General features: G+C 39.5%; 1 protein-coding gene across 1 annotated transcript; it reads right to left on the bottom strand.

The window, feature by feature from the left end:
* Window positions 1-919: 919 nt before the first annotated feature.
* pfkmb (phosphofructokinase, muscle b) lies at window positions 920-10,267 on the bottom strand. Its single transcript, XM_086040171.1, has 22 exons — window positions 10,128-10,267; window positions 7,785-7,858; window positions 7,307-7,384; window positions 5,912-6,101; window positions 5,653-5,818; window positions 5,045-5,089; window positions 4,760-4,868; window positions 4,583-4,678; window positions 4,405-4,497; window positions 4,181-4,306; window positions 4,013-4,077; window positions 3,854-3,917; window positions 3,625-3,771; window positions 3,452-3,522; window positions 3,268-3,355; window positions 2,996-3,148; window positions 2,746-2,910; window positions 1,897-1,958; window positions 1,722-1,833; window positions 1,558-1,657; window positions 1,351-1,456; window positions 920-1,191 (listed from the first exon to the last, which is right to left on the bottom strand). Exons 1-22 carry the CDS (start codon window positions 10,210-10,212, stop codon window positions 1,053-1,055), a joined length of 2,334 nt encoding a protein of 777 aa, XP_085896297.1. The 5' UTR covers window positions 10,213-10,267; the 3' UTR covers window positions 920-1,052.
* Window positions 10,268-12,055: the final 1,788 nt, after the last annotated feature.

Here is a 12,055-nt window from a genome sequence, read left to right as displayed (position 1 = left end):
GCTGATGTTAGACCTTAGACGGGAAAGAAAAGAAAAGACAGACTAGATAGAAGTAGATTTTCGTCTATCTGTGTAATCATAAAAAACGTGGTAAAGTCCGAATGGACCTCACAGTCCATTATTGACGGACGCCCGTTTTGCTGAAGAGAGACGGAAACGTGACCCAGACTGTATTGACTGTATACGTACAGCAGGTGGCGGTATGAACCACCGAGAGAATCATTTGTTCCTCAGGCTGACTAAGAAGAGTCAGAAGTAATACATTTGCTTTGAATACAAAGACAGTTTTACAGAGTTCTTGTGAGTTAAGTTTTACATTTCTATTTTTATTTATGGAGTGGGTTTAGGAGGTTGTGAAATGGTATTTTGCCGCCGCCCACACTCCCTTTCGGGGCGGCATCGCTCAGTAGTAGAGTGGTCGTCTCCACACCCAGAGGTTGTGGGTTCGATCCCCGGCCATTGTGACCGTGTCGAAGTATCCTTGAGCAAGATACTGAACCCCCAGTTGCTCCTGATGCTGTGTCATCAGTAGGTAAATGAGGAACAGTTTGAAGCGCTTTGAGTACCGAAGGTAGAAAAATAGTACCCGCCTATAGGCCAGTCCGCCTATGATTTTAAACGGGCTTCCGTCAGCAATATATATATATATATATATATATATATATATATATATTTGTATCTGTATTTTTTTACAGGCTTGGAAACTGTTCAGAGCATTGAAATGTTCACTTTGCAAATCACAGTACATCAGAGATGCAAACATTGTATTAACGTGCACATTTCCTAACAAATAAAATGACTTCTTTTTCTGTAAATTGTTTTGATTTAAAGTTAATACACACGCAGAGAGTATAGGGTAACAAGTTTCTTTTTGGTGCAGTTGTCTTTGGTTTCTGCTTTCAAGAAATGTAGCAATGTCTTTTAGATTGTTTATTGCTCTCTTTATTTTCATTTCATCATAATGTTTATTTAAGCTGCAACTTTTGAGAGCTACAGCCAACACAGGAGTCACGTAGAGTGCTGATGGCAGGAATAACTATATGCGAAAACTACTAAGGAACTTGGCCTTTCTTCTTGATGACATGCTCCATTTCAGCTATGTTGGAGGTGTCCAGGCGGGCGTCATACTTCGCAAGGATTTTTAAGACGGGCCTCAGCCTCATCCACCATTGTTCTTTTGGAATACGATGTCTGCAGAAGAAAAATAGTGCAAAATCTGACGAACAAATGGAATAATGGATGGACTCACACGCACATGCATATACAACCAGCTTGGTAAGTTTCTCTTTGTTCCCCACCTGCTTGAAAATCCATGCATAGCATTTAGACTGAAACAATAAAATGTCTTACTCAAAGTCAACATGTTCCTTAAGCTCTGTCAGAGGCTGGAAAATCAAAGATCTCTTCTTCATGCCCAGCACACATGCAGAATCATTGGAATTGGCGAAGATACGACCTGGAGATTTGACGTTTCAAACACATTAGCACGGGCACAACATATCATCACATAGTAATCTTTCTTTTGTATTTTGTATTTTGTCTTTCGGTCCTCCTCACCATGTCGGTAGCATTCCTTCAGTTTGTCCGTCAACCATAAGATAGACTTGATCCCCATCTTAGTGGCAAAATTCCTATCAAAGGGGCTGGGGGTTCCGCCCTGAACACAAAGTAATGTTTTAGCTAGGGAATTCACATTGAAGTCATACCGAAAAATGCCATACCTGCTGCATATGTCCGAGTACATTCTTCCTACAGTCAAATATACCCTTTCCTTCTTCAGAGTATAGATTGAAAAGAACATCTGTGGTGTAGTTTTCATTGCATTTCTCATTTCTGGGGAAAAAAAGAAGTGCAATAAAGCTCTTAAAAGTGGATTTGTTGGGATTTCATTCAAACCTTAGAATGAGTCCTCTCTTCACCGTCGTCTTCATCTTCTCCGTAAGATGCTCCACATTAATCTATAAGCAAATTCAGAAAAAAACGTTGACTTTCTGCAATTTACCTGACTAATAGGATATGCACTATGCCTTTATTTTACTGAGGGTTATGATGGGTTTATTTTTTAAATATTTAATATAATATTTTTTAAAATATTTTTATGAAACCCTTTCCCAAATGAGTCAACATATGCGGAAGAATAAAGGCGCTGATGCCTGAATTGTTGTAGACTATGCCAACAAGAGAGGAAGATGAATTTATATTGGCTTCAACAATGCACGATCCTTCCTAAACTAAATTGTATGTTGTTGTTTTTTGAGTGGGGGGGGGGGGGGTGGCGTTGGTATAACGTTCAAATATTGCTTCGGAAATTGTGGTATTAACCGACTAAAGATATGAGGAAATTAGAACTGAGAACAATCATTGTTTTAAAAAACATTTTCACTTGGTCAGATATGGTATCAGAGTGATGCTTGTATTTTATTTTGTTTTATCACTTGAGGAAATTGTACGTGAAAGCAGTTACTATTTGTTTTTTTAGGCTGACTGGAAATCCTGTTGAAATAGCCTGGTGAATGGGAATTTTGAGTCATGCTACTTTACATCCTCGTTTGACAATGTCCTAAGTTGTTGCACAGCTTGTGTATTTTTTATTTTAATGTATAACAAGATTTTAATTTTTAGTTACTTAGTTCTTAGTTTTAACTGTGCATCTTTTATCAACCTTGACTTTGTAATTAACTAATAAATTGATGTGAAAAAATATTTGCCGTGCCAGTATATATATACTGTATATTCCATTCAGACCTTCAGGTCCTTTATGTTGAAAGGCTCCTCAAAGATGTAAGCATTATCAGCTCCAGCTGCCAAGCCGGCCATAGTTGCCAGGTATCCACAGTATCCTCCCATTGTCTCAACAATGAAAACTCTTCGCTTGGTACCGGCTGCCGATTGCTTGATCAAGTCGCATGACTAGAAGGAATAAATAGGAGAGAGAGAGGGTGATTATTTCATGGTTAAATATTTGCTGACAGTTTTTGTGTGAAAAGAAGTATACAGAGGTTATGGTGTTAAGAGCAGTATCCGAGCCGATACTGAAGGCAGAACCGGGAACATTGTTGGAGACAGTAGCAGGAATGACGACTAAAGGGATACAGAATTCTTCATAGTTCTCTCTGGCCTGCACCATCTCCAGACCCCCAACAAATGCCTATGTTGAAAGCAAAAAGACAGGATTAGAGTGAAAAGGAACCTTTATTATTGTACACAAGTTGTTTATATTTAACAGTCCACAGGCAACATAGGCAGAATAGCAATACTGCTACCCACCTCAAAGCCTCCGATAAGGACAATACCATGAATATTGAATTTTGAGATGTTCTGACTTATCTCCTCCAAGAGTTTATTTGGCAGGGTTCTTCGCAAAAAGAAAGAGGAAAGAATCACAATTGTACACTCAACATATAAGTTCATGTCCGTTTTAGGAACATTACAATTGGTTTTGCTGTCTCACCTCTTGGTACCAAGGAGCGAGCCACCCTTTCCAATCCATCCAGCTACTCCAGTCCAACCAATAGGCTCGATCTGTGCAGGGAAAGCACTTTAGCTCAAATTCTCACATAAAATATACTGTCTATTGTATAGGAAATGCATTTGTAAAACTATAGGTGTGTAATGTGAAATTACCTGCCCATGGGCTAAACCTTCAAATCCATCGTGCACTGCCAGCATTTGGTGACCTTGGAGGAGGCCAGTTCTAACAACTGAACGAACTGCAGCATTCATTCCAGCACATGGCGCCCCCACATTTAGAACTGCTATGTTGATATTGCTCTGGTAGGTGCAAATAAATAGAAACATTTGTCAGACATGCAGGATTAAGTGGGTCGTATAAAAATTGGGATACACGTCTTGCCTTTGCATCTGGAGGATGAATGTGTGACAGCATTTTGTAGGTGCTCCAGTTATGCTCGAAGCTCCTATTTTCAAAAGGTTGCACAGATGTACAGACATTCATAGCTCAATGCAACAGTCAGCATTTTCCAAACACAGAGCATAAAAGCGGATGACTCACTTTCCTCGAAGCTTCACTGCATCTTCAAACCTTTTTTCAGCCATTGCTTTGGTGACGTCCTTTGTCTAAGAATGTGAGAATACATACTGATGTTACGTTTCGTGATATATATGTGGCACATATATTTCTTGTCATGTAAATATTTTGTGTGTGTTCTGATTGACATACCACTTGCACACACTCCATCAGAGGCAGTCTGACAGCCATGTTTCCCGACAAGCTGACCACAGTTGCGGGAGTTTCGGGTTTGGCCTCTAACAGGGCCATCACTGCCTGCATACCCATCCTGCTGGCCTGATTGATCACACAGCAGACTTAGAGAAGCCAACAAGCAATACTTTGTCCATAAAGTCTTGTATATTAAATGTTTTATTTTAGGTCATGATAAATACCAGGATTCTGTCAAAGGCGGAGGGGGTTCCGCCTCTCTGTACATGGCCCAAGACGGTGGTACGGGTGTCGAAACCAAGCCTTTTTGACACCAACTGATCAGAAATGTGTTAGTTCATGAGCAGTTGTATATTTCAAAAATAAAATCAAAAATCTCGCACATTAAATGATATCACTGACCTGTCTGATAAACTCACAACTGATTGGTTGGCCACTGAGGTCCATTGCCCCTTCTGCTACAATGATAATATGTAAACGGTTGCCAAGCTTTCTTTGCTAAGAGGAACAAAAAATAACACGCTTCACAAGCAGTAGTTTTATGAATTGTTCATTTGTGCAGGACCAAATGAAATTTACCTGAGTCAGTCGTCTGCACAGATGGTCTTCCCAGTCCTGTTCTGGGGGCATCTCTGGAATGAACACCCAGTCAGCAGCACATGCCAGAGCGGTTACCAAAGCCAGGTAACTGTGAGTTAAAAGGTTAAGAGCTTGGGTCTTATTTGTAGAAACACTGACACTATGACATCCATGCAAAAATAGATTTGATGTACAGTAATGTGATTTTGACAAGTAAAGTTGTTTGGACAGTAGCAAGATATCTGCTCATCTGACTACATCTGCTCACACAGAGGCTTGACTCACCCACAATGCCTGCCCATCACCTCCAGGATGAACGTCCTCTGGTGACTGCATAAGGATATAAGTACGTCAGAGAGCCTCTCATAATGTCACGTGTCATATATGGTGTCAGAAATGTTCCAGGACAGGTGTGACAAAAGATATATTTCTAATCCAAATTACAAACTCCAAGTTTTCCCCTAAGAAGTAATCTACCTGGAGTCATGTTCCCCCAACCTTCTCTGCCACACGTTCATGCACACCTGGAAGGATTCTTCACAGCCTTCCTGATGAGGGCCAAAATAATCACACAGAGGCAGGTCGGTGAGTAGGGAGGTTGTTCCAGCACTGCAATGTTGTTCTTGGCCCGAAACTGTCAGATGCTCAATACATTGTGAGGAGGACATTGTCATGGCGAAGCAGCAACAAGTTGTCTTGGCGCAAAGAATAAAGAATGGCGCAGGATATTTTTAGTGGATCTGGTGGCTGGTCTGGCCCACAGTGAAGGGGAAAACTTGGAGTTTGTTTTAAAAATATTCTTTGAGACACCAGTTGTGGAACTTTTCGGACATTTTACGATATATTTGTATACGTATGTCGTACACATACGTACATATACAGTATATGTCTACCTCTGTGCTGTGGTTGCAATGGCATCCACAATCTCCATGATGCGATGCAGGGCAGAGTCTGTGCCTATGGTCATGTCAGTGCCGCAGAAGTCATTGTCAATGGAGCCCACCATACCGACAATGTTGAGGTGGGAGGATTCCTTTGCTTCATTTGTCGTGATCTTGCCTGAGCACAGGTTAAAATGATTGTAGTCTCAATCACCAGTAAACCCAATCAAGAATTTTTTGAGAGTCACAATTGGAGGCCAATATCCCTCACCAGCTTTGATTAAATCTGCCAGTAGCCCACTCCACTCAGTTCTGAACTGGTTGGCCCCCGTGAGACTGCCATCACCTCCAATGACACACAGGTTGGTGATGCCCAGCTTGACCAAGTTATGGGCCGCCTTGGTACGACCCTCCCTGGTGCGGAAGTCCTGACAACGGGCACTTCCAATCACAGTTCCACCCTGAGGAATGTGTCATGGTCAACATCAGGATCAAGGAAGTGCAGAGGCAGAAGGGTAGTCATTAGCTCAACGAATGACTTGGGCTGTTTAATGAACCCTGGCATTTAAAAGCCCATCTCATTGACATACAGAATTACACAGTCGAGGCTAAAGCTTTGCTAGAATTACTTACCAAAAGGTTAGAGTGTGACCTCATGGTCACAGGTTAAAAATAGTGGTTAGATAAGAGGTGTATATTTAAAGTCCCTGTAAAATGAAAATAAAATGTCCCACCAGAAAAGAGTGTTGTTAACAAACCTGCAAAATTTTAATGAATAACATTTTGAAAGACCTCCTCTCAGCTTTCAGACACTGAAAACACACTCTCCTAGACCTTCACCTGTCAATCAAATAAATATGTTCGTTAGTCCACTATGTGCTTAAATCTGTGGTCCACAGGCTGAATAATGTATGTGTGCCACTGAGTCTAATAAACAGTTAACATTCCCTGAAGTGTCTGTGTTATATGAACCCACACACCAACAGTACACAAAGTGAAGCAGTGATGTATTGGACGGCCCAACGCCAGTCTACTCCTAAGGTAGCTAGCTCGCTAGCTTGCGGGCTAACAAATGTCATAAACAGTTAACTTTCATGGAAGTATGTCTGTTGTATGGACATAATGGTGGTGCATGAAATGAGGTAGTGGTAAATTGGATGGCCTCAATGGCTGGTCTGTCAGTCTGCACGAGCGGAAGCTAACTGGCGGTCTGGCAGGGCCATCCAATTCCCCACCAACAGAGACGCTGTAGCCCAAATAACAAAAAGAAAACACAGCACTTTAGGGACAATGCCTTTTTTAGCATAGCTTGCTAGCTAACTGTGTGATGTAGTGGGAGAAATTAGCTAAATTATTAGTAACCCGAAATGAAGGCGCTCAACTTATATGGTGTGCGAGAGCAGACTCATGCCAGAAAGCCCAAGCGCATACTTGGGTACTTGGGCTTGTTTTTTGCCTCATCCAAAAAATCTTCACGCTATATCTGATAAAGTAGGATAATTATAATTATTTGATAATATATGATAATTCAGTACTTAATTATTCTCCGTCTTTGCACATGGTTTCAGCACGTATCTTCAAACACATTTAATGTATTTATTTAAAAAAAAAACACAAAAATCACTTTACAGGGTCTTTAAATTTTGCCTTTTGGTATTCTTCTCACCAGCTGCAACATCATGGACACACTTTCCCACGTTGCAGGGCAGATGTTGTCCCCACCATCTACCAGGCCTTGATAACCCTGTCAATAAACAGAGAGAGAGAAAGAGAGAGCAAATTATTGCCTTCAACTTGTGGAAGTTTTAGGGTCCCATTCCTGGTTAAATAGCCTTTCCAGCCAACACCAAGTCATGGTTTTCATCTCTAGGAATGGAACACCTCCAGTGTCCAAAGCTCCTGCCAAAGTTGAGTTGTCTTTGCTCTCATGTGTCACCACCTCTTCTTCCCTGTTGTTTGACTGATTCATTTCTTACAGGTCAAGTCAAGTCAAGTCAGGTCCAGTGTTTTGTTTCCCTTTCTCTGACACTGGGTTGCTTTAAGTCTGAGTTCCAAGGTTTATTTGCTAAATGACTGTTTTTTGACAATGGCTATACATTTTAGCAATAATAAATAACATCAAACAGAATCCAAGTAGAATTTACCTCATGGACAAAAAATACTTTGGCTCCGGTGTATAGTCCCATTCGAACTGTGGCCCTCACAGCTGCATTCATGCCTAGAGGACACAGCGTGCAGTCATGTTCAACATTTCTTTAATAGGATTGAAAAATATGCAGGGAAACAATTCATCTCGTACACAGTATTTATAGACACAGGTGTAGTTTTTATATGAACTATAAAACTACAATATATTGCGAAATTTGTACCATGCAAAAGACTACTTTTTCCTCATGACAAATTACTCACTGCTTACTCTAATTGTCCAAATATGTTTATTTATTAATTACAAATACATCTTTGTTAATCTAATGGTGCTAGCTGCATATAATGACCGGTTAGTCTTCTTCCACTAGATGGCAGAAGGTACAATAAACAGTATCCAGCTGTTGCCATTCATACAAGAGAATTTTGTTATGGCTTCCTGTGACTATATTAGTTCTGTGTTCAAATAAACCAAAACCTGGCTAGATTCTTCTAATGTAAAATGAGTGGCTTGGCTCAATAAAGGTTTTGAAACGCTGCTGTAGAACATGCATGGATGAAGCTTTTCAGCATGGAGTTTGCAAACATTCCCTATGCTTGCATAGGTTTTCTTCAGGTAGCTTCCTTCCACAGAAAAAAATACATCTAAGGTTATTTGAAGACTCTAAGCTCTCTTATCCATAAGTCTGAATGTGAGTTTGCATTGTTGTTTGTCCAATGTCCATATGTGGCCTGCGATTACCAGTCGAGACCAGTCCAGGGCCTCTCGCTCAAAGTGCAGCCGCTGTCACCCGCGACAGTAATGACGACAAACTCTATTGAATGTAGATGGATTTTTTTTTCGTGTAGGCTATATTATCAAACTGACTTTTATGACAAGCATTTTTTTTTTACTTTATAGAATTGAAGAAAGTTACTACCGTACATCAAAGGCAGTTGCTGCACCCTCATTACTTAGGAGTCACTTAAAGGGCAAGATGTGGATAGACTGACGTTGCATCTGCCAACAGTATCCTTGCCTTACGTTACAAGCAAGAACAGAAAAGAGTGGCGTCGCTCACTCACTTTACTTCACAGATTTGATAACACATGACAGAGAGGTCATGATTCTATAATTAGTGAGGAAAATAGATCCTGTGTCACAGGGAGATGAGCAAGAGAAATTCTACGAATGTAAGAGGGGCTGAAAAATGTATCGAATTCAAATCAACATTGCAATGTCAAATGCAATTTTACTTTTTTTCGGACAGGCTGCAATTTGGAAAAAAAGACCCCCCCCCAAGAAATCACATACCTCTGCTTCATTTCGGTCGGTCGGGAGGCTTTGTTTTTGTATATTTTATTTATTTATCTATATAGACAAGTTCACTGCTTTACAAATGCACTCCACATGTTTACATATAGTTTTTTCATGACAAATAAAAAGTTGTCATGATAAAGGCATAGATTTGTTTGTATTTTATTGTTGTAATCTGATTTATAATTTACAGATTTATGTTAATGCCACACTTGTTTGGTCGTACTCATTTTGTTGAAGTTGTTGTAGTGAATGCTTAAGACTGCAAGTCAAAGTGTTTTTAGTAAGTTAACAACTATAATTGAAGTAGCTAAATACTGGATTTCATCTTAATTTATAGTTCATTTGCACTTATTCTAGTGTGAACCTAAACTATTAGAACAAAAACATGTATTTATCTGATATTCTTTTTTTTTATAATACAAAAATGTATTGCTTGGGTTTATTAAAAAAGAATGTGGGAAGAGCATCTTGAAAAAGAACCCTGCATAAATCGCAACTGTAATATTGAGGGGGTCAGGTCTGTGGGGGGCGGTTTGGGGAAATCGCAATTGCATTATTTTCAAAATCGTTCATCCGTAGCTGTGAGAAAGAAAGAAGAATTTTTTGGGTGTGAAAATGAATCACTGTGGAGGATTTCCAATTGAGAATGTCTTGTAAGAACTAATTAAGGCTGGGAAAACTCAAAGATGGAGACATTGCAGCCTTGTATGCTTCAGCAAGAAAAAGGTCAGAGGTGAAATCAAGTGAAATGTCAGTGGAAAATTGGCCTTACTTCATGAAACAGAACACTATTCAAAATAGTTCACATTTCTTGTGAAAAAAAACATGTAGTTGAATTTATTTCCACTAGCATCAATTATAGTTGTTGTAAGTATTTAATACAAATTCCATTATGTTGGCATGTTTATCACTCATTAAAATAAACATCTGCCCGTAAACCGCCTTATCTCGAAATACTGTTTTTAATTGATCCAAATAGCTGTGCTTTAGTCTCAAACTCGGACTTTCCGCAAACACACAACTTGAATCCCCCAGCACTTACCCTGGGCATCACCGCCCGAGGTCAGCACGGCAATCGCCCGACCCTTCCCCATCGTGCTGGGGTCAGCCGAAACCGTTTCCGCCATTGTCTTGGAGCTGAAGCTGGCCGAGGAAGATAGTCCTTGACAGTGAAAAGCTCTGCAGCCCTTCTGCGCAAGGAGCCTCTCACGTCTAGCTCAGATAGTAATAGCATTCGCAAATGTTGCACAACGTGACATACGATGAGGCAGACATAATTGCCAACACATTTAGACACACACACTTCAAGCCCTTCATTCCCGTCATGTTGTGTATTTTTACAACACTGAATCCGAGGGGATGCATTGGGGTTATTTTTGTAACCACATATACAGTATCAACTACAAGACTTATTTTGAGCACTTCATTGTCAAATCCACTGTGTGTCACAAATGGTGCATGAGTGATTGCTGTTTACTACTGTGATGGACTCTGAAGTAAATTTGCACATGAGGAAACATTTGTGCCATTAGAAAATAATAAACTCTATCAAACAAAATGGGATGCTTGATTTAATTTGAAAGACCCAAATGTTATTGCACACACCTTAGTGACACAGAAAATGTTTCACATTTCCCTTAATTAGTACAGCTAATAACACTTTGCCAACACGACAAACAAAATGTGTGCTTTCTACATATTGAACTGTGAGTGAGATAACATATTCTGGATGTCTCGAAATAAAATAATTCAATATTATTAAATTGTAAATTACGTTGACAAGTGAATTGAAATCGATGCAGGCAGTATCACGAAAAATGTATGTGTGAAGATATTTTAAATACCCCCCCCAAAACAGCTCTCCTTGTCCATCCCCATTCTAAACATTCTGTAATCATAATAACGGCTACAAAAACCCCAAACTCAAAACTATATACATTTTGGCCACTTGAGTGCAGCAAAAACAAGTTCTGTGGTATCAAGTCCTGCGCATCTCCATGTTTGAATCTGATTCTTGTTAGACGCCGCATTAAAGATTTACAAGTAATTACTTTTTCATTCTGAGATTGATTGGTGATTGATTGGTTTTGCAGCCTTTACATTCCAAAGAGATTGCAGTGGTGGAAAACAAAGAAGGCAGTCAACAGTGGGTAACAAAACAATCACAGAGTTGAACATTTGACACACAGAGGTGGCAAAAGTATACACACTCTGGTTTCATTTTGAAGAACAGATGCTTTAATGAAGTAAAATCTAATTAATACAATAAGTTCACACTCTGATTTGCACACATGCACAAATGTGAAAAGTAAAAATGAAGTTTTACTGTCAGTTATATACAGTATCTTCTTTGATAACATGGCACAAGTCAGTCATGCCTCTTGTCTCTGATTGTTTTTTCTCGGGCACAGTGGTTTCTTAGAAGTCAAATTAGAGGTTTTCACAGATCATTTTAGTAATGCAGTACTACAGTCAGGTCATACTGACAGTTTTAAAAAATATGACAAAAAGTGATTTTTAAAAATAAATGTAAAATCACCCATTAGATAGTCAAGTGAAGTACAGGTACCTGAAAAATCTACTTGAATACAGAATTGAAGTATTTCTTCTTCAGTACTTCCAATCACATAGATACACCCCAATAATGTAATAAATGAATCTATCAAGAAATTTCCCTCAGCATCATACAACTCTGAAGATCAGTATCACAGAGACAGAACTTCAGAATAAAAAGTCATTTTTTTCCCTTACAAAGATAGCAGATACTGTTATGTGTATCAGCTTGTGGACCAAAATAATTCAAACTACTGACTGTATACAGCTAACTACGGTAAATGGTACATAGCCTCTATGGAGGTTGCGATTCCTGATCCCTTCAGGAGAATGAGCTCTGCATCACTTAAGTCCCTGTGGACAAAAAGACTATCATAAACACAGACCTCATCTTGGGATTTCACGTTTTTTTCATGT

The sequence above is a fragment of the Filicampus tigris genome, chromosome 9 (genome assembly GCF_054856515.1).
Source record: "Filicampus tigris isolate MCC_2025a chromosome 9, RoL_Ftig_1.0, whole genome shotgun sequence".
Lineage (NCBI taxonomy): Eukaryota > Metazoa > Chordata > Actinopteri > Syngnathiformes > Syngnathidae > Filicampus > Filicampus tigris.
The sequence above is the reverse complement of the archived record's forward strand: the minus strand, read 5'-3'. Positions and strand labels throughout refer to the sequence as shown.

Bases quoted from the DNA above. Each gene is read 5' to 3' on its own strand.
- pfkmb (XM_086040171.1), bottom strand. From the start codon at position 10,212: ATGGCGGAAACGGTTTCGGCTGACCCCAGCACGATGGGGAAGGGTCGG. The intron at 3,356-3,451 runs GTGAGACAGCAA...CTTTTTGCGAAG, and splicing joins TCGCTCCTTGGTACCAAGAG to AACCCTGCCAAATAAACTCT. The intron at 1,192-1,350 runs GTAAGACATTTT...TTTCTTCTGCAG, and splicing joins AAGGAACATGTTGACTTTGA to ACATCGTATTCCAAAAGAAC.